The sequence below is a fragment of the Tachyglossus aculeatus genome, chromosome 2, assembly GCF_015852505.1.
Source record: "Tachyglossus aculeatus isolate mTacAcu1 chromosome 2, mTacAcu1.pri, whole genome shotgun sequence".
NCBI classification, from domain to species: Eukaryota; Metazoa; Chordata; class Mammalia; order Monotremata; family Tachyglossidae; genus Tachyglossus; species Tachyglossus aculeatus.
In genome coordinates, this window is record NC_052067.1 from 22,149,439 (window position 1) to 22,175,089 (window position 25,651).

Below are 25,651 nucleotides of genomic sequence, written 5' to 3' on the forward strand. Positions count from 1 at the left end.
GTGTGCAGAGCACTGTACTAAGCGCTTGGGAAGTACAAGTTTATCTGCTATGTGACCTTGGACAAGTTACTTCACTTCTCTGTGCCCCAGTTACCTCATCTGTAAAGCGGGGATTAAGATTGTGAGCCCCATGTGGGACGGGAACTGTGTCCAAATATGTTTGTACATATTTATTACTCTATTTATTTATCTTGTACATATCTATTCTATTTATTTTATTTTGTTAGTACGTTTGGTTTTGTTCTCTGTCTCCCCCTTCTAGGCTGTGAGCCTGCTGTTGGGTAGGGACTGTCTCTATGTGTTGCTGACTCGTACTTCCCAAGCGCTTAGTCCAGTGCTCTGCACACAGTAAGCGCTCAATAAATACGATTGATTGATTGATTGATTCTCTAGTATCCACATCAGTGCTTAGAAGAGTGCCTGGCACATCGTAAATGCTTAACAAATACTACAGTTATTATCATTAATAATAATAATAATGATCATAATAATCCCCCTTTTACAGATGAGGAAACTGAGGCACAGAGAAGTTAAGTGACTTTTCCAAGGTCACAGAGCAGACAAGTGGCAGAGCTGGGGATTAGAACTCAGTTTGTTCTGACCCCAGCTTACTCGGTTGCTGTGCTCTGTGACTGGCAGGGACAAAGTAGTGCAAGTGGCACAGCTCGAACCACTAGCACTAAAATAATTGTGGTATTTCTTAAGCACTTAATATGTGTCAAGTGCTGTATTAAGCACTCATGTAAATGCAAGCTCAGCTCAGTTGAGACAGTATGGCGTAGTGGATAGAGCATAGAGAAAGTCATGGGTTCCAATCCCAGCTCTACTACTTGTCTGCTGTGTGGCCTTGGACAAGTCACTTCACATCTCTGGTCCTCAGTTCCCTCATCTGTAAAATGGGGATTGAGACTATGAGCCCCACGTGGGGCATGGACTGTGTCCAGCCCGATTTGCTGAATCTACCCCAGAATTTGATACAGTGCCTGGCACATAGTAAACACTTAACAAATACCATAATTATTATCATTTATCATTATTAACTGGGGCTCACAACCTAGATAGGAAGAGGAACAGGATTGAAATGAACCCCCATTGTACAGGTGAGGAAATTGAGGCACAGAGACATTGTGACTTGTCCAAAGTCACACAGCAGGAAAAGGACAGTGCTGGGATTAGAATCCAGGTCTTCTGATTCCCAGGCCCAGGCAGTTCCTCAGTGCAGGTTCGTAGTTTTGAAGTTTTACTATCTTAGACACAGAACTCCATCATTATTGCTTTTTCTTACCTGCTTCCTAGGACAAGGAGACTTTCCAGAATCCCTGTCTTTCCTACCCCCTTCCACTGGAGTTCAGGGAGGACAGAATCCCACTACCGAAAGCGCAGTATGGATCGATCCCAGTCATAGATTTCATGGAAGTTGTCCATCCCTCCAAGCCCTCTAAAGGGCATACATAGCCAAGAATCTCTAGGAAGGGCATACCCACTGTGTCTTCCTCAGACCACCCCATCCACTGATCTCATTAAGGTACAAAATGCTACAAATGTGTACTTCCCAAGCGCTTAGTAGAGCTCAATAAAATGATTGATTGATTGATTGATCTGCCAATCTCCCAAGCGCTTAGTTCCGTTCTCTGTACACAATAAGCATTCAATAAATATCACTGAAGATGATGAACTTTGCATTTGTAAAATGATACAAAAAACACTTCTCATTGATTCATTCAATCAATCGTATTTATCGAGCGCTTACTATGTGCAGAGCACTGTACCAAGCGCTTGGAAAGTACAATTCAGCAACAAAGAGAGACAATCCCTGCCCACAACGGGCTCACAGAATAGAAGAGGGAAGACAGACATCAAAACAAGTAAACAGGCAATGAGATGCAGTGTGGCTTCGTGGAGAGAGCATGGGCCTTGGGAGTAAGAAGGATCTGGGTTCAAATCCCAGATCTGTCAAGTCTCCGTTGTGTGACCTGGGGCAGGTCACTCAACTACAGTGCAAAATTTAAGTAGTAATTTCCCATGTTTCTCCATTACTTTGGGACATTCCAGCATTAGTAAATTTCATATCATTCACATCTGATTCAGGTTTTCAAAAAATAAAAATGATGAGAAAATTTTCAGTTTGACTCAATCTATACCTCATCTCACCGATGATCCATATTTTCACCAGAATATAATCATTTGAAGAACAGAACAAAGACACAGAAATTACATGGTAAATTCAGTTTCAAATGACTATTTATTTTATTTTGTTAGTATGTTTGGTTTTGTTCTCTGTCTCCCCCTTTTAGACTGTGAGCCCACTGTTGGGTAGGGACTGTCTCTATATGTTGCCAATTTGTACTTCCCAAGTGCTTAGTACAGTGCTCTGCACATAGTAAGCGCTCAATAAATATGATTAATGATGATGATGATATTTTAGATGTTTAGTAAGTTTAATGGAAACATATTTTCATTCCACGTTTGGCTTAGCATCCACCCCTATTTTGTTTGAGGTGATACTTCCCTGTCTTTGTTCTTACAATCTAAAGAAGAAAAGGACTAGCAACACTTTAGCAACGTTTACTAAACAGGTGGATATGTCAAAATAAAAGTACAAATATGATGACCATTCTGATTAATTACTTCAAAGTCAAAATACAATAGGTTGAAATAGAAAAAGCATTAAAGACATTTAACTGAAAAAGAAACTGGAGAAATTGGAAAATGCAGACCTTCTAAAACATAGACCAGCTTCTCACATGAGAGTGTATTCAGTCGTATACATAGCCCATGTAATAGACACTACTTAAGTACACATACCTGCAGAGACTCTGAGACAGTCAGGCAGCATGGATTCCACTGCTGCATCTAGTGGTTCTCAAATACAGCACTGTACAATTAACAGTCGAAAATTGTAGTTTGATCTTACAAATGCAAGGTTGTCATTTTAATAGCATGTATTAAGAGTGAGGATATTTAATGGTTGTCCCAAATTTTAACAAAAAAATTAAGTCACCAGAATTACTTCGAGGCAGTACTCATATAATTTACGATGAAAAACTTAAAAATAATTGTGGTGTTTCAAAGTGTTAATCATCATCATCATCATCAATCGTATTTATTGAGCGCTTACTATGTGCAGAGCACTGTACTAAGCACTTGGGAAGGACAAATTGGCAACATATAGAGACAGTCCCTACCCAACATTGGGCTCACAGTCTAAAAGGGGGAGACAGAGAACAAAACCAAACATACTAACAAAATAAAATAGAATAGATATGTACAAGTAAAATAAATAAATAAATAAATAAATAGAGTAATAAATATGTACAAACATATATACAGGTGCTGTGGGGAAGGGAAGGAGGTAAGATGGGGGGATGGAGGGGGGAGAGGGGGAGAGGAAGGAAGGAGCTCAGTCTGGGAAGGCCTTCTGGAGGAGGTGAGCTCTCAGCAGGGCCTTGAAGGGAGGAAGAGAGCTAGCTTGGCGGAGGGGCAGAGGGAGGGCATTTCAGGCCCGGGGGATGAGACATCAGGCTGTGTTTTTATCATAGTTGAAGACTGATTTATTTACCTGAAGCACTGATCTTGGCCTGTAAAATTACTATTCGATTTTAATTTTAACCCAACCTCTAGTGTTAATTTAATGATAAAATAATGATTTATTGCAATTTACTGGGAAGTCAGATTAAACTGACAGTTTAGGACTACTTCCAGGGATTTTGGTGATTACACTCTTCATCTAATCATAAAACACTTAAGGAAGTGTAAAAACAGTAATTTATTTTGAGGAATCTTCAACACGTTGCAACCTAACCATCCTTCATTATTAGTCTGAACTGAAGTACCATGCAGTAAAAACTTAGACCAACAGTTGATTCTAATTCATCTGTCAATGAAATAATAGTGACTGATTTTATATGGTAAAATAGTCCAAACTTTTAAATTGAAATCTGGGCCAGTACAATGAACAACAAATATCTCCTTTAGCAGACTACACACTGTCTTTTTTTTTAATAGAGTGCCCATCCATGTAAATTTTTTCTTCAGGGATGGTTAAAAATTCTTGGTTCCGTAGACAGAATTTTAACACTGCTTGTATATACTTCAGTCAATGGAGAAATATTTTTCTTGTTTTGAGGGTTTTTTTTTTTCCTTTTAATCCATCATTGTTGCCTAATATGTGATTGTTAAATTCTAAGATCAATCAATTAATGATATTGAGTGCTTACTCTGCGCAAAGCACTGTATAAAGTTCATGGGAGAGAACAATACAAAGAATTAGCAGATACCTTCCCTGCCCACAACAACCTTACAGTCTAGACGGGGAGATGGACGATAATATAAATAATGTATCCTACCCTACGAAAAAATGTTCTATAAAATTTCTGAAGGATTGGAAAAGAACACCAAATATCATTATTAAATATTTTTTCCATTTCCGTTTACTTCTTTAAGTGATTAATGGATGCTCTGAAGTTGGCTTGCATATACATCCTGAAATGTTTTGCTACTTGAGGCCTGTAAGAAGGTAAGATTGGTCTTCAAATTATTTTCATATTGAAAGAAAATTGCTGTCCGTTACTTAGATAGAATCAGTTTTTTTTACTTCTGAAATTATTACTTATTTTTGAGAAAAAATACTCAAAAATATCAGAGGAAAAGCTAAATTGCTGTGACTCCCATTGCAGGGACATTGCTCTTCTTTGAGTAGTTATGAACTTGCATGTTCTTTTTTTAAAATCCACATTGGTTGAAGAACAGCTTCAACCAGTATTAATCTTTTCTACTTGAGCAAAAATCCAGACTCCTGACCTTGGATTTTCTGTTAGTCTTCTCCTGGTTCTCTTCCTACCTCTCTGGACAATCCATTCCAGTCTCTTGCACAAGCTCTTCCTCTGCCTTCCACTCCCTAATTCTGGCTGCTCCTCAAGGCTCCGTTTTGAGTCCATCAGTCAATCAATCGATTGTATTTATTGGTCACTTACTGTGTGCAGAGCACTGAATTAAGTGCTTGGGAATGTGCATTACAACAGAGTTGGTGGATGCAATCCATGCTTACAAGGAGTTTATAGGGGAGACAGACATTAAAATAGATTAGGGATGGGGGAAACAGTGGGGTATAAGAATCTTTGCATAAGCATTGTGGAGCTAGGGTGAGTATCAAAATATGTTTGTACATATTTATTACTCTATTTATTTATCTTACATGTACATATCTATTCTATTTATTTTATTTTGTTGGTATGTTTGGTTTTGTTCTCTGTCTCCCCCTTCTAGACTGTGAGCCCATTGTTGGGTAGGGACTGTCTCTATGTGTTGCCGACTTGTACTTCCCAAGCGCTTAGTACAGTGCTCTGCACACAGTAAGCGCTCAATAAATACGATTGATTGATTGATTTATTAAGGGACACACAGCCAAGTTCATAGTCAATGCATAAGGGAGGGTGATTGGAGCTCATCTGCTCCCCTGGCTTTAATTACTTCTTTCTGCAGAGTACTCTCACATATACTGTGCTAACTCTGCCCACTCTTCTTCTGCCTCAAAGACATCTCTACACAGTTGTTCCTCTGACACCTCAAGCTCACATATGTAAAACCTAACTCATTTCCCCAGGCAGATCCTCTGCCCCACCTCACTTTCCCATCACTGTAGACATCATGACCATCCTCTCCATCTCTCAAACCCACAGGTTGGGCATTATCCTTGATTCCACAAGAAAAAGGGCTTGGGAGTCAGAGGATGCAGCGTGGCTCAGTGGAAAGAGCCCGGGCTTTGGAGTCAGAGGTCATGGGTTCAAATCCCAGCTCTGCCAATTGTCAGCTGTGTGACTTTGGGCAAGTCACTTAACTTCTCTGTGCCTCAGTTACCTCATCTGTAAAGTGGGGATTAAGACTGTGAGCCCCCCGTGGGACAACCTGATCACCTTGTTACTTCCTCAGTGCTTAGAACAGTGCTTTGCACATTCTAAGGGCTTAATAAATGCCATTATTATTATTATTATTCTAATCCCAGAGTCATCATGTGTCTGCTGTGTGACCTTGGACAGGTCACTTAACTTCTCCGTGCCTCAGTTCCCTCATCCGTAAAATGGAGATTGACTGTGAGCTCTATAGTAGCAATAATGATAATAATGGTATTTGTTAAATGCTTACTATGTGCCAAGCACTGTTCTAAGCACTGGGGTAGATACAAGGTAATCAGGTTGTCCCTGTCAGCTCTGTGACTTTGGGCAAGTCACTTAACTTCTCTGTACCTGAATTACCTCATCTGTAAAATGGGGATTAAGACTGTGAGCCCCACGTGGGACAAACTGATTACCTTGTATCCCCCCCTTCCAGGATATCCCATCCAACATCTCAAAATTTACATGTCCAAAACAGAACTCCTCATCTTCCCATCCAAATCCTGTCGTCCCACCAACTGTCCCATCACTGAAGACAACAGCACCGTCCTGCCTCATAAGGCTGTGACTCTGGCATTATCTTCCACAGCACAGTATAGTGCTCTCATCTTCCCCACACCTAAACTCTTGCTCTCATTCTCCTTTCCCCCTGTAAATTCCTCCCCATTCAAACTCAACAGACCGCAGTTCTTCCCATTTTCAAAGCTATTCTGAGACCCTATCTCCCTCAGGAGGCCTTCCCGGAATAATCTCTGTTTGTCCACCATGTATCCTCCAACTACCACTTCTGCCCTTCCACACCACCTAAACTATTTAATCAGTCAATCAATTAATGGTATCTATTGAGTGCTTACTGTGTGCTAAGTGTTGTACAGTAGAAAGTGTTGGCAGGCACTGTCCCTGCCCACAAGGAGAAGCAGCATGGCCTAGTGGAAAGAGCACAGGCCTGTGAGTCAGAGGACCTGGGTTCTAATCCAGGCTCTACCAGTGGCTTGCTGTGTGACCTTGGGCAAATCATTTAACTGTTCTGAGCCTCAGTTTCCTCAACTGTAAAATGGGGATTAAATACCCTTTCCCCCTCCTACTTTGACTGTGAGCCCCACATAGGATAGGGACTGTGTCTGACCTAATGAACTCGTACCTTCCCAAGCACTTAGAACAATGTTTGACACATAGTGAGCACTTAACAAGTACTATATAAAAAAGGATCTTACAGATTACAAGGGGGAGACAGACATTAAAATACATTACTTGCTGTACCTCGATCTTTTCTAGCTTGCCACCAACCCCTTTCCCATGTCCTCCCTTGGCCTGAAAGAGCCCGTTGTGGGGTAGGGATTGTCTCTATCTGTTGCCAAATTGTACTTTCCAAACGCTTAGTACAGTGGTCTGCACACAGTAAGCGCTCAATAAATACGATTGAATGAATCTGACAGTCCATCACTCTCCCTACCTTCAAAGCTTTCCTAAAATCACTTCTCCTCCAAGAGGCTTTCCCACTATTTTCATAAAACTAATTAAGAGTAACTGGCGTATATAAATACATGGTTGTGGTTGTGGTATTGATTATCAGTCACACATCATGCAGTTTACAGTTATTTTGGATGACTTGAGAAATTACGAAGTCTAACTTTTTTTTTTTTTGGTAAGGTTTTGTCTAGAGAAGATATTGCCACAGTGGTTCATTCGTTCAAGAGCTTTATCTGGAGCTGAAGCGGTCAATGCTCTGAGACCATTCTATTTTGCAGTGCATCCAGATTTCTTTGGCCAACATCCCAGAGAGAGGGTAAGCATTTATTTTTGTACCTTGTTCAACTTTTCTTTTAATGTTTAATTTAAAATGGCAGGGCCAAATAACACAGAGCTTTATTAGATTTAAATGAGCCTTTCTGTTCTGATAAATATTCCTCTGGGCTAATGTTTTAAATTAGTTTAATAAGACGGAGTTAATGTTTTGGCTTTATTAGTAGCCACGCTTTCTGCTTGCATACAGAGAAAAAGAACTAGGGTGAAACTCTAGCCCCTGTTGCACAATAACCTCCCTTGCACAATATTGCACGCTTTCTCTATCCCAGCTTAGTACATGTGAAGTTGATGAAGAAAACCTCCCTTGAAAATATTAATATAGTGCTATATGCAGTGCCTCAAATGGGAATTCAGAAGTTTCTAAGTGGATTTTTAAAAATCTGCCTTGGGTTGCAGATGGGGGCTCCTAGAGGGTGCTCTTTTCTGATATTGAGATGAATCCAGGGACCTTCCCTGGATGATAATAATAATAACTATAAAAATAATAATTGTGGTATTTGTTAAGTGCTTACTAAGTCCCAGGCACCATACTAAGCGCTGGGGTAGATACAAGCAAATCGGGTTGTACACGGTCCCCGTTCCACATGGGGCTCACAGTCTTAATTCCCGTTTTACAGATGAGGGAACTGAAGCCCCGAGAAGTGAAGTGACTTGCCCAGGGTCACACAGCAGACAAATGGTGGAGCCTGGTTTAGAATCCAGGTCCTCTGAACTCCCAAGCCCTTGCTCTATCCACTAGGCCCGTTGTTACGCACTTACGATGTGTCAAGCACTGTTCCGAGCGCTGGGATACGAGATCATCAGGTTCATATTGTAAGTAGGAGGGAGAACAGGTATTGAATCCCCGTTTTACAGATGAGGAAACTGAGGCACAGGGCGGTGAAGTGACTTGCCCAAAGGCACACAGCAGGCAAGTGGCAGAGGCAGGGCTGGAACTCAGGTCCTCTGACTCTGAGGCCCATGCTTTCATCACTAAGCCACACTGCTTCTCTAAATGAATATGAATGTGGTTCCAATCTCAGGGTCATAAACAGAACTCAGGGCTTCCCTAGGCCCCTGCAGCCCAAACTCTGAGCAACAGGTTGCCTGAAATTAGAAAAACATGAGGTCTGACGTGCCAGATATATTGGCCTGCTTTAAGCATGGGTTATGTAGAAAGTATTTTTATTTAAAGGAGATATTTTGTCTGCATTTTAAATGTGAAGTCTAAAACCAACAAATAAATGTGTTTTTATCATCTATTAGACCACAATACTGATCACCATAAAAATGCTTAGCATTTTAAGTTCAAATATAAAAATAGCAATGGACCAGGTGCATCTGAGGCTCATTAGCAAGCACATGAATTTTCACTTCACTGTGTGTTTCTTCATTCTGCTGTAGTAATCTGTGACAGTGTAGCCTGCCTTCTTTAGACAGTAAGTTGGTTGTGGGTAGGGAACTTATCTACCAATTCTGTTATACTCTCCCAAGCGCTTAGTATAGTGCTTTGCACACAATAAGCACTCAATAAATGCAATTGATTTGAATGATTGATTCTTTGTCTCTGGGATCTTTTTCTCCTTTGCATTCATGTTCCCCTGGCTCGTAGGGTGAAGGAGTTAATCAGGGGTAAATCTCCAGTTCCTTCTTTGCCATTCTGGGTTTCGTATATGCAGTCTTCAAATCTCTACAAACACCAAACCCAACTTACACTTGGCCTTCCTCCTTATTTCCCAAAAGACTATCAAAGAATAGTCTTCGAGAGAATCCCCCAAATAATTTGGGTGATCATGTAATATTGAAGTTTATATTGATGTGAAATCTTGCCTTGGTCTAACACTGTTTATGCAGCTCCTACTGTACCACTGTACCAATGTGGTTAGGTAAACTAAGCACTTAAAGGATTTTATTTCTAATTCTCTGCTTCTTTTGTAGAATGATTCAACTGTTCTTAATCAGGATATCTTAACTCTAAGTATTTTATTTAAAAAGCTAAGCTTATTAAAGAGGTAAAATTCAGTAATTCTTTTAGGAAAGATACCTTTTGCCAGATTCACAACCTGGACATTCAGAACGAAAAATCGTTCTTGTAAGTAGTCAGTGGAAATGGGGGCTGCACATTTGGGTATGGCTGTATCTTCAGAGGTTCAGGAACACAGACCAGTTTATCACTCCAGACTCTAAGGACAAGGAGCCTCAGGCATTCCCAGCATAATGACGCCCTACTCTAGGAATAACTTGTTTCTAGAACAGGGGCATGATGAGTTTAGTGAGTTGTTGAAGAAATAGTCCAGTTGTTGCTGTCAGTTGGTTGTCTTCTTCTGATGCATTTTTTTTTTTTTCAGGAAGTCAATGAAAATTCTCTTAAGAAGTTAAGTGCCTATTTGGAAAGCATACAGAAACCAGGAATCAAGTCTTTAAAACCAACTCAGCTCACTTTTTATGTTCGAGAAACGGAACAGAACTCTTCTGAGAGCCAGGAATCCTTCAGCATTTCAGGTGTATTTTTGGTTCAGATTATTTCTCTTCAAGTTTAATACGTACAATATTTTGCTTTTGATATAAATATAATCATAATTGGAATTAAGCCAGAAAATAGTAATGCATTCTATTCTTAGCTCTGTGAATGTCCTTCTGGATAATCTTGGACAAATCATTGAATTTCTCTGGGTTTCAGTTTTTTCACCTGTAGAAAAGAAGGTGGGATAACTTCCTTCGTGAGGTAAAATCATTTTTCTCCCTTTTCCTCCTCTTCCTCTCTTGGAGCTCGCTTCCCCTGGTAGGGAAGAACCATGTTTAGCATGCTGCTTAAATCCCTTTTTCCTCACTCCTCCTATTCTTCCAACTCTAATTCTCTCTTAGCATCTGCAGGGCTGGTCTCCCTGGGTCTATTGACGTAGATGAGCTGATGATATTTCTGGTGCACGGAACATCATTTTGCCTTGTAATTAGTTGCACTTTATTCCCTGGGTGCCAGCCCTGCAGATTCATAAAGAAAGGGCAAGTTGGAGGCTGGGAAGGCAAATTTCATGATGGAAATATTTGCTTCTCCAGGAATTCTGTCCCATAAGCTACCTCTACCCAAGACCATACCAGGGAGACACTGGTTCAGGGTTGTACCCTGATTCAATTCAGAGAGGGGGAAGATTAAAGAACAGAAATCAACAAGCAGTTCTGATCTTTAAACCACTCAACCAAGACTAGAGTGAGGCTGAGCCCCCTCCTTCCTCTCCCTCTCCTCCCCCTCCCCTTCCCCCCCCACCTTACCTCCTTCCCCTCCCCACAGCACCTGCATATATGTACATATGTTTGTATGTATTTATTACTCTATTTTATTTGTACATATTTATTCCATTTATTTTATTTTGTTAATATGTTTTGTTTTGTTGTCTGTCTCCCCCTTCTAGACTGTGAGCCCGCTGTTGGGTAGGGACCGTCTCTATGTGTTGCCGACTTGTACTTCCCAAGCGCTTACTACAGTGCTCTGCACCCAGTAAGCGCTCAATAAATACGATTGAATGAATGAATGAAACTATTTGTTCAAGACCACGAAGGGTGAGGCAATGCCATTTGTCCAAAACCTCCCAATGTCCACCACTGGGCAGGGAGGAGACAGGCAGGGGGCTCTTCTCCCTGCCTAGAGAAGGAGGGCCCCAAAAAAGTGGCCTTTAAAAATTGGTAGCCCAAAGCCATCACCCTCCTTGCTCACCCTTTAAAGCCAGTTCTGCCTAAGTGCCTACCTGCTCCATTTGCCCATTTACCTGTTATAGGAGATAAGGGGATGACTATGTTCTGACTTTGCTAAAGTCCAACCCCCTTTCCCTGAGGCTAGTGACCGGGCTTCATGTTTAGCAGCTCTGTATGCTTCCTTTGGTTAATTATAATTCTAAGATGGGTGTTTGGCTTTTAATGCTAGAAATAAGCCAGAGCCCTTATCTCATTTTCAGACCAATAGGATCTATATTTGTGTCCCTATTCAGGTCTATCAATTTTCCCTACTATTGACATCATGGGCAGTTTGCATGTGGAATAGATCCACACACTGAAAATATTTGACTCTTTTTGGGTTTCCAGAAAACCAACCCACTGAAAGATCTTCAGCCATCACCATTTCCAATAGCTGGTCCCTATTGTGCTTTGGTAACGGGCAATTCCCATTTCTGAGTTTTCATCCTATTACTTTACATCTTTGTCTAACAGTTTAGATGCACACTTACTTGGTTAGTAAGTTTTTTTACCCACCTCAGGTTCCACAACTCAAGGTCTCATGTGTGACTGAAATAAAAGGGTTTTTTGGAAATTTTTCCTACTTATAGTAATTCTATCAAACTCTAGGAAAAGACTGATTATTTAGGCCAGCTAGATCCCTCACTTAGAACAACTGAACACCCAACTAGGGCCCCCATTTTCAACAATTATAAAAAATAAATCAATTGTGCTGATCTGGCCACTAAGAGAAAAAAAGACTCCCAGCCAGGTGAGGTAGGTAAAAACCGTGGAATATCCCACAGGGTCTGGGTGACTAACTTCAACCATGGAGAGAAAATCAGAAGTATTCTCTGCAGCTTTGTCTTCGAAAAATCAGCATTTCCTGTGGGTGGTTCCATTTGCTGTTTGTGCCACTGCTTTCCTCCACTCTAGCCAAAAGGCCTGGTGGCAGTGTGGGGCTTTGGCTACTCTAGGCTGTGGTCTGAAATGAAACATAAATGAGAAGATAATGCACAGCAGAGATAGGTATGAGAAGTAAATCATCCCCAGACTTTTCCTGGAGGATTTAGTTTAGTACTGCCAATCCTGCAGGACTTTCCCACCCCAAACTAGTGAGACGCCTTTTCTAGTGGTCATGGTGGTTGGGTGGATTGAATGTCTTCTTAGGGTTGGGGACAGAAGAATGTATTTAGCTGTGAACAAGTGAACTTCTATTTCCATTTTGGAATGGTATGCACATTAATTCGAATGTTTATAATTAGGATACTGTTTAGTCAGTTGATATTTTATAGATTACAAGTGGGAAATGTTCCTTTTAAGAAATGACTAACATTAAACTGATCACAATATTATCTGTTGTATTTTGCAGGATTTCGGGCTGTCAGTTTTACTTTGCACAACAGAGATCTTCTAAGTACAGTTTTAGATATTCTCAATGCCTGCAGCTTATCTTCTGAGCATGTCCAAACCTCGAATGCTAATGCAAGTTCCCAGCCAAGAAAAGAATCAAAAAAGACATTCTACAGGACTATTAAATGGGATAAGACCTATTACTCCTTTACTGGATTGAAGGACCCTGAAGAAGAACTAGAACAAGCCCAGAGAGTTGAAACTACTCTGATGTATGTAAAAGTTATTATTCATCTAAATAACTATTTTGCATAAGAACAAAAATCCATTATCAAGGAAAGATGATGAAAATGTGAAAAAATAATTTTTTAAAGTCATGGTATTGTTTTATAAATCATAGATGTAATAGTTTGTCAGTCTGGAGGAACCCACACATTTGATTTCTTTTAACTCTGAGACTTCAAAAATCTTCAGGGGTTCAAGAAATTTCAAGACTGTAAGCTCCTCCCTCAAAACTATAAGCTCGTTGTGGGCAGGGAACTTGTCTACCAATGCTGCTATCTTGTACTCTCCTAAGCGCTTAGTGCAGTGCTCTGTGCACAGTAAGTGCTTAAAAAATACTATTGATTCATTCATTGATACCGTGTGCAGAGTACTCAGTGCTTGGGAGAGTACAATACAACAGTAAACGTTCACATTCCCTGCCCACAAGGAGCTTACAGTCTGGCAAGGGAGTCGGGGGAGACAGACATCAATACAAGTAAATACAATTACAGATATGCACATAAGCGCTGTGGGGCTGGGAGAGGGGTGAAGAGAAAGGGAGAAAGTCAGGGTGACACAGAAGGGAGTGGGAGATGAGGAAAAGTGGGGCTTAGTATGGGAAGAACTCTTGGAAGAGATGTGTCTTCAATAAAGCTTTGAAGGGGAGGACAATAATTGTCTGTCGGATTTGAGGAGGGAGTGGGTTCCAGGCCAGAGGCAGGACGTGGGCTAGGGGTTGGCAGTGAAACAGGCAATATCGAGGTACAGTGAGAAGGTTATTCATTCATTCATTCATTCAGTAGTATTTATTAAGCACTTACTGCATGCAGAGCACTCTACCAAGTACTTGGGAAAGTAAATACAGCAATGAAGAGTGACAGTCCCTGCCCACAACACGCTCACAGTCTAGAGGTGGGGAGACAGACATAAATACAAATAAACAGTCATCTACATAAATTAATAAAATTACAGATATATTCGTAAGTGCTATGGGGCAGGGAAGGGGGGAAAGCAAAGGGAGCAAGTGAGGGTGACACAGAAGGGAGTGGGAGATGAGGAAAAGTTGGGCTTAATCTGGGAAGGCCTCTTGGAGGAGATGTGCCTTCAGTAAGGTTTTGAAGGAGGGGAGAGTAATTGTCTGGCAGATTTGACTACAGGAGGGAAGTGTTCGGGCTAGGTTGTAGAAGGAAAAAAGCAAGGTGATGTAGGAGGGGGCAAGGTGGCAAAGTGCTTTAAAGCCAATGGTGAAAGAGCTTGTGTTTGATGTGGAGGTGGATGGGCAACCACTGGAGTTTTTTGTGGAATGGTGTGACGTGTCCTGAATGTTTTTGTAGAAAAATGATCTGGGCAGCAGAGTGAAGAATGGACTGGAGTGGGGAGAAACAGGAGGCTGGGAGCAGTTTGGATGGAGAGGAAAGGGTAGATTTTAGCAATGCTGTGCAGGTAGGACTGACAGGATTTAGTGATAGATTAACTATGTGGGTTGAATGAGAGAGAGGACTCAAGGATAACACCAAGGTTACGGGCTCATGAGATAGGAAGGATGGTGGTGCCATTTACAGTGATGGGAAAATCAGGGAGAGGAAAGGGTTTGAGTGGAAAGATAAGGAGCTTTGTTTTGGACATGTTAAGTTTTACATGATGGGAGGACATCCAGAACAGATGTCTTCTAGGCAGGAGGAGATGCGAGACTGGAGAGAGGGAGAGAGTTCAGGGCTGGAGATGTAGATTTGGGAATCATCCACATAGAGGTGGTAGTTGGAGCCGTGGGAGCATGAGTTCTCCAAGGAAATGGGTGTAGATCGAGAGTAGAAGGGGACCCAAAATTGAACCTTGAGGGACCCCATAGCTAGGGGGTGAGAGGCAGAGAAGGAGATTGAGAATGAATTGCCAGAGCGATAAGGAGAAGCCAAGATTGGATAACATTTCCAGGAGAAGGGGGTGGTCCACAGATTTGAAGGCATCTGAGAAGTTGAGGAGGACTTGGATGGAGTAGAGGCCGTTGGATTTGGCAAGAAGGAGATCATTGGCGACTTTTGAGAGGGAGGTTTCTGTGGAGTGAAGACGATGGAAGCCAGATTGGAGGGGTTCAAGGAGTAAATTGGAGGAGAGGAATTTGAGACAGCGGATGTAGATGAATCGCTCAATGAGTTTGGAGAGGAATTGTAGGAGGGAGATGGGATGATAACTGGAGGGAGCCATGGGGTCAAGGGAGGGTTTTTTTAGGATGGGGAGACCTGGGCATGTTTGAAATCACAGGGGAAGAAGCCATTGAAGAGCCAGTGGTTGAAGATGGCTGTTAAGGAGGAAGAGGAGAGAAGGGGTAAGTTTTGTTAAGGTGCGAAGGAATGGGGTTGGATGCGCAGGTGGAGGGGGTGGATCTCCTCTAGAGAGACTGCTGAGAAGGATGGGAGAGTTGAAGAGGGGGCAGGGACGATTTTAGAGAGCTCACACCTCAAGGTTCAAGGTATCGGTAGTATAATAAATACAAAAGAAAAATATGCAGGGATGACTATGCTTTGCTAGGTATCTAGATGTCTTAAAAATCGACTTACAAAAATATTAAAATATCTATAAAGTATTTTTCATCTTACCAAATGTGTATTTTTATGGAAAGGTAAAAACTGAAGTTAAAAGTTGAAAATATTACATTTTCATGTGACATTCCATTTTACTTTTCTTTCCAAAATGTCCACACCATTTTTATGATTCAAAATATTGTGTGCGTTTCCCTTAGATACAGCTGCAGAAAGTTCAAATAGTATTATTGTAAGAATGATCAATTGAGTGGTATATATATATATATATATTTATCAAAGTCCAAGACCCTGCATTAATACAGCTGAAAACCTCAATCTAAACGTCTCAGTTTACATCAATCAGAGGAACTTGAGGAAACAAAAAACAAAACAAAAGGAAGCACTAAGAATGTATTGTGGAGAGGAGATGCCGAGAGCACAAAGAGGAACAATAGTTCTAAGCACATCCCCGCTGTGAATTCACTAGAGGGTTACATCTTTGTAAGAGATACCACTTTTCACCTGGCTGGGATTTAAGACAAAAAAAAACAAAACCCACTCCCTACCCCACCCAGCACAGAAAAAAATGTCCGGCTTCCTTCCATCATACCTATCTGTCTTTCACCATACAATGTTTCAGAAAAGTACCTGAATATCACATTTTGATCCCCCTGCTGCTGCTCTGGAGAAACAGTACAAGGCTGATATGTTTCCAGGCAACTCTTTCTAGCCAGATTAGGCAGCCACAGTAAGATGTTAGGGGAGCTGAGAAATGAAAAGAGAAGTGTTGCTCTCCCAGGAAAAAATGAAAAAAGGTGTAGGTACTCTGTTTCACCTTATTGCCTCTAAAGGAATCTTGAGAATTAGCACAGTAAAAAAATTTGAAAAATCTATACAGTTTTGGACGATCACTGTGAACCAAACTGTATTCTTCTGTATGCCTTTTCAGTATAGTATGCTTCTGTGAAATGGAGATTAAGACTGTGAGCCCCATGTGGGACAGGGACTGTGTCCAACAAGATTTGCTTGTATCCACCCCAGCACTTAGTACAGTGCCTGGCACATAGTAAGTACTTAACAAATAACACGGTTATTATATAATACTGCAAATGTTTGGTACTGTTTGGAATCTAGCCCTGTGACTCATAAGTACTAGGAACAGAGTATAGAGCTCTATTTAGTGTATTGAAATTTTCTCAGACACAGCTCTTCTTTCTGTTAAACACAGCCCGTCTGATTTTTTGGTTGAAATAACTCTTGCCTTCCACTACTTTTCTCTGTAATGATATTTGTGCTTTTACTTGATTCTGCTATTTTGAAAATTGCCATTTCACCATTTAACAAATGAAGATCTTTCCATAATTCCTCATGCCTCCTCTTCTGTTTTCTTTTGTAAATTTGCAAATTCATTTTATAATTCAGATTCTGCTATTCAAGTTTAGCATGCAAAATATTTTAAAACAGTGATTTCTACCTTTTTTTAACATGGTTTCTTCAAAAGCAAGAAGGTTACCCCCCCCCTTTTCTTTTCCTGGGATGCTGATATTTTGTACTTTCCTTTTGCTCTTTATCTTCTGGTACTCCATTTAACTATTAAAGTGCTCATAAAATTCTCCTGGTAGTGTCAGTCAAATAGGTGTCTCCTTAAAGTCATGGGTCCTAACTCCGGCTCCGCCACTTGTCTGCTGTGTGACCTTGGGCAAATCACTTTGCTTCTCTGTGCCTCAGTTACCTCATCTGGAAAATGAGGATTGAGACCATGAGCCCCATGTGGGACAGGGACTGTGTCTAACCCGATTTGCTTGTATCCACTCCAGTGCTTAGTACAGTGCCTGGCACATAGTAAGTTCTTAACAATTACCGTTGTTGTTATTAATGAGCATATCCAGTACCTTGGTTGAGGTTATTGAGGCTGCTTTTTTTCCCTTTGTAATCTCTCCTTCCTACGGCCTTGTTTTTCCTGAAAATTAAAAACTTATCTGTTGGAAACGTATCATTTCTCCAATCGTTGACTAAATCAATCAATCAGTGGTGTTTATTGAGTGCTTACTGTGTGCAGAGCACTCTATTAACCACTTGGGAAAGTACAACAACTTAGTAGATGCGACCCCTGCCCACAAGGAGCTTGCAATCTACAAAACAAAGCATTGAAGTAATTAAATAATTTATTTTTCATTTTTGAAATTCCATCTACCTAGGTTATTTTAAAATATTTTCTGTGTTTTAAGCAATAGGAAGATTTAAGAGTGATGGATTGACTGATTTGTTAGCATAAAAGAAGTGTCTCAGATGGTTTTACTAAAAAGTACTTGTTAATTGGGGGTTTGGTATGTATGAAAGCACTTGTTTTACCTTTGGAACTACTTTAAGTGTAGTTATATTTGCCTTTTAGCAGTGAAACTTTTCCTCTTCACAAAATATAGACAGATTTTGATTTTTATGTGTCTCTATTTTCTCTTTTTAGTTCCTGGCTAGGTAATAATGAAAAAAGTGCAATAAAGAAGCTGAATAATAGTTTGCCACTACGGGGAGAACTAGACCGTTTAAAAGATGAACTGTCTCATCAGCTGCAGCTCTCGGATATCAGGTAACAAAACACAATATAAGAAACCTAATTTAGAGGTCAAGTTAAGCTAGTGTGTAGATAAGGTTTCCAGAAAGGAAAACATCATCTGTAGCGACCCCATTTTCTAACTATTCTTCAATTATGTTTTCCTAAGTTATATTTCAATTATTAAATTTTGAAAAAGAAAAAAAAGATTGGTGAATTTACTATTTTTACATCTATTGAAGAAAATACCTTTGCAAGGAAAATGTGTATACCATATGAGAAGTAAATGTGCAGTAGTTAAATAGAATTCAAATCCATTCCTTCATCTCACCTCTGACACTATCCCTTTTTCCTCCTAAAGGTACTTGCTCTCATTCTCCACCCCTCCTTCACCACTATCTTCAGTCTCTCTCTCAGAAAACTCTTTCCTTTCTACCTTCAAACATGCTCAAGTTTCCCCAATTCTAAAAAATCACTCTCTCAATCCCACTGTTCCCACTGGTTATCGCCGCATCTCTTTGCTACCATTCATATCCAAACTTCATGCATCTGCTGCTTTCACTTTCCTTCCACCAACTCTCCTCTTAATTCACTATACACAGTTTCCAACCTCTTCACTTACCCTTTCTACTTCACTACAGTAGAAAGTCCTCTTAAAAGTCAGCAAGGATCACCTTGCAGCCAAAGCCCATAGGTTCTATGCCGCCCTAATAATCCTTAGAAGCAGTGCGGTTTAGTGGAAAGAGTACGGGCTTGGGAGTCAGAGGAAGTGGGTTCTAATCACAGGTCCGCCACTTGTCTGCTGTGTGACCTTGGGTAAGCCACTTAACTTTTCTGTGCCTCAGTTACCTCATCTGTAAAATGGGGATTAAGACTGTGAGCCCCACGTGGAACAACCTGATTACCTTGTATCCTCCCCCAGTGCTTAGAACAGTGCCTGGCACATAGAAAGTGCTTAACAAATACTATAATTATTATTAATGACCTCTTGGCAACCTTTGACACTGTGGACTCCTTCCTTCTCCTCAAAGCACTCTGGATCTGATGGCTCCAACTAGACCAGCTTTGTTGTAATGAAATAGTCTCAGAGTCTTGATGAAATTTTCAGAGCAACTACATTTTCCTGGTAATTTCTCAAGCCCAGATTTACTGATGGTATCAGATGCTTTTTAGAGCACTGTTCTAAGCCCTTGATTAAGTCCAACAGAGTTAGTGTCCATTAACTGTTCCTTCAAGGATATTAAAATCTAGCAGGAGAGATAGACTCTAAAACAATTTTCAGATTGGAGGAAGAAGGGAAAGGGGGTATGTGTACATAAGTTAGTGCTTAAATATTGGGGTATGTGAGGTATGTATATAAGTCAATCAGTGGAATTTATTAAGTGCTTACTGTGTGCAGAGCACTGTACTAAGCTCTTTGGAGAGTATGGTACACTTGAGTTGGTATACACATTCCTGCCCACAAGGAGTTTACAATCCAGAGAGGGAGTCAGACATTAAAATAAATTAGAATATGTATATAAGTACTGTGGGGCTTAGTGTAGGGTGAATAGCAAATGCTTAAGGGGAACAGATCCAAGTGAATAAGTACATAAGGTTATGAGAGGACCCAAGTATTAAGATGGTGCAGAAGTGAAAGAACTATTTGTCAGAGTGATATTGAATAATTAATTAAAGTAGTCGTATGCCCAGAAAATGTGGCTTTTCTGGCATCACATCCAGGAGTGTACTCACCCTATTCAAAAAGCCCAATTTTGCAGTCCGGAGTACTCATCAAAGTAAGAGAGGAGGTGAATCTGATATTGGCTTATGGAGGTTGGAGAGTCACACATGCTACCGTTTCCAGCTTTAGCCATCTTTTGCTTTTGGCATTTTGTTTGTTCAGAAATGCATCTGCCATTGGAAATTACATTTCTCACCAGCTCGTGAAAGGTATTAGCCTTCCCCCTCACTTATGCCCAGATTTGGATTCCAACTAAAGATGGTAAAACTGTGTTTGAAATCCATATACCGTACTTGAACAGGCAGTATATGCCCTGTTATCCATTTTAATACAGTGTTTCACTTCTTCCTAGAAGATAATGAAACATTCAAGATACTCTTTGTCTAACATTTTTATGCATTTTATAGATTCTTAATATTTCTGAGAAAACTATTTCTTCCCTTAGTTGACTCCAGTGCTTGGGACAGAGGGATGGGGAAGAAAATAAAAGGATATGGCTAGGAAAATTGAATCGCAAGGGTTTGTCTAACTCCATCATAGCTCTATGACTCCTGTATTTTAAGAACCCATAAAGGAATGTAAACTGTGACTCATGCACCACTTACGAACATTCCAACCAGCATTATTAGGTCTGAATATCAGGCAGTCCTTCTTGTAGCAGTAGCACACAGAAAACATCCATGTTTAACTAGGTAAAGAAATGTTTATCTTTTAGGTAACATTGAAAAATGTACTTTGAGTTGTTTCTGATTGGAGAAAAACGAAGTGTTTTATATAGACATGTGTGAACCTTAGAAATATTTAGAAATGTATGAACATTCAATTAGATTTTCCCCCCCAGCTTTCCATTATTTATAATACAGAAGGACATATAATGTAATGTTTATGCAATTCACTTTGTTACCTACAAGCTGAAGAGAATGTGATAAACTTGCTTTTGAGTTTGAACAGTGAGAGGATACAGTTAGAATGAAGGGAAATGATCATAAATAATTTTGAGGAAAAATTAATGGCATTTCTTTCACATAATTCATTTCCCCCTCTTCCAATAGTGAAATATATCTTAAACTTTATCAACTTTAGTGGCTTAGAGTTTTGTGTTGAGTGTATGTGTGTGTGTGTGTGTGTGTCTGTGTCTGTGTCTGTGTGTGTTATGTAGAATCCTCCATACACTCAAGTCTGTAAGAGTTTGGATTCCATAATTTTCCATTGGAATTCTGGAAATCTTTTCCCTGCAACTGGTTGGGGAGGTGAATTCAGATCATGTTACAGTGCATTTTTCAAAACAATAACTATTTACCATGTAATACTTCCCTTAGGCTACAGTTTCAATCAGTGGTATTTATTGAGTGCTTACTTACTATGTGCAGAGCACTGTACTAGTAAAAACTACAATGCAGTAGATTTGATAGACATAGTCCCTATCCACAATGAGCTGGACCTTTAAATCCCTCCTCAAACCCCATCCTCCTGCCCATCCATCTCTTGCCCCTAAAGATCATCATGTACTTCCTTGATAAAATGGAAATCATTAGGTGTGGTCTCAATGAAAAAAACTCCCCTGCTCCTCTCCCGTCCTTTCCTCCTCCCTCCCACTCTCTCAGCAGTATCTCAAGAAGAGAGTTCCCACCTCCTCACAAATTCTACCCCTCAACCTGAGCCACTCACCCCATCCCTTCACACCTTATCAGAAGAGTTACCTCCTCCCCCCTTCTTTCCCTGACCACATTCTTCAACCATGCACTTTCCGGTGACTTCTCCCCCACGGCTTTCAAACGAGCCCCTATATCCCCTACCCTAAAAACTCCTCCCTTGATCCCATGGCATTGTCCAGCTATTGTCCCATCTCCCTCCTACCATTCCTCTCCAAACTCTTTGAGCGAACTGTATACACTTGCTGCTTCCACTTCCTCTCCAACAGTCATATCCTCGACCCCCTGAAATCTAGCTTCCACCCTCTTCACTCCATGCATACTGTCTCATCTAAAGTCACCAATGACCTCCTTCTTGACAAATCCATTTGCCTCTACTCCCAGCTAATAATCCTTGACCTTGGGAGTCCTCCTTGACCTGGTGTGCCTTGGCCTAGTGGAAAGAGCATGGGCCTGGGAATCAGAGGGCCTGGGTTCTAATCCAGGATCTGCCACTTGCTTGCTGTGTGAACTTGGGCAAGTCAGTTAACGTCTCTGTGCTTCAGTTTCCTCAACTGTAAACTGGGGATTAAGTGCCTGTTCTTCTTCCTACTTAGACTGTGAGTCCCATGTGGGACACAGACTGTGTCCAACCTAATTAACTTGTACCTACCCCAGTGCTTAGAACAGTGTTTGACACTTAGTAAGCGCTTAACAAATACCATTTTAAAAAACCCACTTAGTACAGTGCTCTGCAAAAAGTAAGCATTCAGTAAATAGAGTTGATAGAAACAGCTGGTGTGGGCTATAGGCATGGAAGTCAATGTGGATGGAGAATATTATTAATATGAATTATTGCCTTCACTCTGTGTGGACAAGTTACAGAGGCTCTCATTCCCTTATTTGTATAGGTGGCAGAGAAGCTGGGGAATTGCTCATCGATGTAGCCAACTACACAGTTTAAGTCGTTTAGCTCAGCAGAACCTGGAAACACTTAAAAATGCTAAAGGTATATAATCTTCTTAATACTACATTCTGATCATTACCTTGTAATACCTTATGTGCAAATAAAAAATAACAAAAAATTGAATATCTTAACCACAGAAAATTGGAAATCTTTGTTCAAGACTTTTGACTTAGTTTCTAAGTTTGTTTTCTGAAAAAAAATTGAATCCATATTTTTTTATATAAATTACGGAGAGTAGAATTGCCTAGCGGAGAGAGCACTGGCATGGGAGTCAGAAGACCTGGGTTCTAATTCTGGTTGCACAGTTTACCTACTGAGTGACCTTAGGCAAGTCATAATAATAATGGTATTTGTTAAGTGCTTACTATGTGCCTTCAAGCACTGTTCTAAACACTGGGGTAGATACAAGGTAATCAGGTTGTCCTATGTGAGGCTCACAGTTTTGATCCCCATTTTACAGATGAGGTAGCTGAGGCACAAAGAAATTAAACAGCTTGCCCAAGGTCACACAGCAGGCACGTGGAGGAGCCGGGGTTAGAACCCACGTCCTCTGACTCCCAAGCCCATTTTCTTTCCACTAAACCATGCTCCTTCTCTGTACCTCAGTTCCCTCATCTGTAAAATGGGATTCGGTACCTGTTCAATAGCTTCATGTGGGACAGGAACTGTGTCCCACCTGATTATCTTATCTCTCCCCCACCATTTAGTAAATTAGTGCTTGGCACATAGTAATAGCTGAACATATACCACAGTTATTATAATAAATGGTCAAAGCTTCATTAATTTTAATTCTAATACTCCTTGTTAGCAAATACACAGGATATAACATGATTATAAATGTGACATCTTAAAAATGAAGCTACTCTTGAATGGAACTGAAGGATTTATGTTTTATTATCAGGGCGAACTGTGATGTTTACTGACCGCTCAGGTATGAGTGCAGTAGGACATGTGATGCTTGGAACAATGGATGTCCATCACCACTGGACAGAAGTAAGAAAAAGCTTAAATGCAAAATTAACTCTTTTAATTGTATCTAAAGAATAATGTTATTTAAAGCAATGCTGTTATCTTGGTAAAATCAAAATAAATGTTCTGGTTGCCAAAGAGGCATATGAAAGTATTCCTCACTCTGTTCTATCATGCAAATAATTTGATCTTCTCTGTCTCCGCAACACTGTTTTCCTTCTTTCCTTTTAGGAAATTCAGCTTCTTTTCATGTCTTAAGAGCTTCATTTTGTAAAGTCTTGAAAAGGCCCATTCCATATATCAAAAACTGGCCCAACTCAGAGGGTACTTTCTGGGTTACTCCTCCCTATGCCATACTCAATATTAAATGACAAGACAGGACCACAAATAATGAAGTTCTGATACTATATATTATGATTGTGCAATTACAAAAACTGATTTTCCTATTTCCTGGATTACGGTATTTCAAAAGTACTATTTTTAAACATATTCAATAATTAATGCCATCAGTTGTAGATATATAACATGCAATTTTCAGAATTAATTTCATATGTTCTCTTATTTTTCCTGGAATTTCTGCTTTTAGTTTTTATGTTTCAGGTATAATATGGTTTTCCAACTCATATCCTAACTTCTCTGGGGCTCAGCTTACCTCATCTGTAAATTGAGGATTAAGACTGTGAGCCCCATGTGGAACAGGGACTATGTCCAACCTGATTAACTTGTATCTACCCCATTGCTTAGTACAGTGCTTGGCACATAGTAAGCACTTAACAAGTACCATAATAATAATAATAATTATTATTATTATTGTAACTCAGTTCTTCCAAACAGGAAAACAATTATTCCATAAGCATTCAAGTGATACTGCCACAAGGTTAACCATATGCTGAGGCAAAAAACGTTTTTGGTTGTCAGAGTGTAATTTTCATAGGCAAAGTAATTTGACAAATAAACTTAAAATTTTTTTCTACACATTTTTTTCTCACAAATGCTCACATATTGTCTTCTAGGCTGTGAGCCTGTTGTTGGGTAGGGACCGTCTCTATATGTTGCTGAGTTGTACTTCTCAAGCTTTTAGTACAGTGCTCTGCATACAGTAAGTGCTCAATAAATATGATTGAATGAATGGAGTATCCACATGTTGTGTATCATTCCAGCCATATGAACATATCTGTAATTCATTTATTTATATTAATGTCTCGCCTTCTAGACTGTTAATTTGTCGTGGTCAGGGAATGTGTCTGTTCAATCAATCAATCAATCAATCAATCAATTGTATTTATTGAGCACTTACTGTGTGCAGAGCACTGTACTAAGCACTTGGGAAGTACAAGTTGGCAACATTTGTTCATTGTTATAATGTACTCCCCCAAGCACTTAGCACAGTGCTCTGCACACAGTAAGTCCTCAATAAATAAAATTGAATGAATGAATGAATAATGTTCATATCCAATATCCAATATCCAAAAGCAAATGTGTATTTAATGTTTTGTAATGGAACAAATATATCTGATTCCATTGTCAGTGTCGCCAAAAGGAGATTGGAAAATAGGATCTGCTCTTGATCAACTCAAAAACATATGATTAAAGTGGATAAAAAGTGTTGTCCATAGTTTTGAGAACACTCAAAAAGCCATTGTAGGTTTTAGTAGTACCTGATCATTACCATTAGTTGATAAGCTCCTTGAGGGCAGGGCTTTGTGTGCTTACTCTTTTGTACTCTCGCATCTACGTAGTACAGTGCTTTGCACATAGTAAGCACTTATTAAATACCATTGATTGATTGATTATGCCAGAATAACTTTAAGCTACTTTCTTAAGCAAGGCAGAGCCAGAAGATCAGGTTTAAGATTGAAGTAGGCTGTAAGCTCGTTGTGAGCAGGGAATGCGTCTGTTGTTGTACTCTCCCAAGTGCTTAGTTCAATGCCGTGCACACAGACAGCTCTCAATAAATATGATTGAAAGAATGAAGTAATCTGTTCTACCCATTGTACACTTCACAGCTGTCAGTTATGCATTATCCTGTTGTAGATAATTGTGAGTGAAATTTAGAAGATTCCAAGGATATTAGTATGTAGGCCATTAGTACTAAATTTGTTGGTTTTAATAATAATAATAATAATGATGGCATTTGTTAAGCGCTTACTATGTGCAGAGCACTGTTCTAAGCGCTGGAGGGGATACAAAGTGATCAAGTTGTCCCACGTAGGGCTCCCAGTCTTAATTCCCATTTTACAGATGAGGGAACTGAGGCTCAGAGAAGTTAAGTGACTTGCCCAAGGTCACA

At 40.1% G+C, this 25,651-nt stretch overlaps 1 protein-coding gene across 1 annotated transcript in view; it reads left to right on the top strand.

The window, feature by feature from the left end:
• Positions 1–25,651, top strand: part of TCAIM (T cell activation inhibitor, mitochondrial) — a 47,932-nt gene that overhangs the window by 14,635 nt on the left and 7,646 nt on the right. Inside the window, exons 2-8 of the mRNA XM_038769094.1 lie at positions 4,444–4,516; positions 7,542–7,677; positions 10,025–10,178; positions 12,757–13,009; positions 17,985–18,107; positions 22,337–22,434; positions 23,294–23,385. Coding sequence (XP_038625022.1) covers positions 4,488–4,516; positions 7,542–7,677; positions 10,025–10,178; positions 12,757–13,009; positions 17,985–18,107; positions 22,337–22,434; positions 23,294–23,385 — 885 coding nt within the window. The 5' untranslated portion in view covers positions 4,444–4,487. The remainder of the gene's footprint in view (positions 1–4,443; positions 4,517–7,541; positions 7,678–10,024; positions 10,179–12,756; positions 13,010–17,984; positions 18,108–22,336; positions 22,435–23,293; positions 23,386–25,651) is intronic.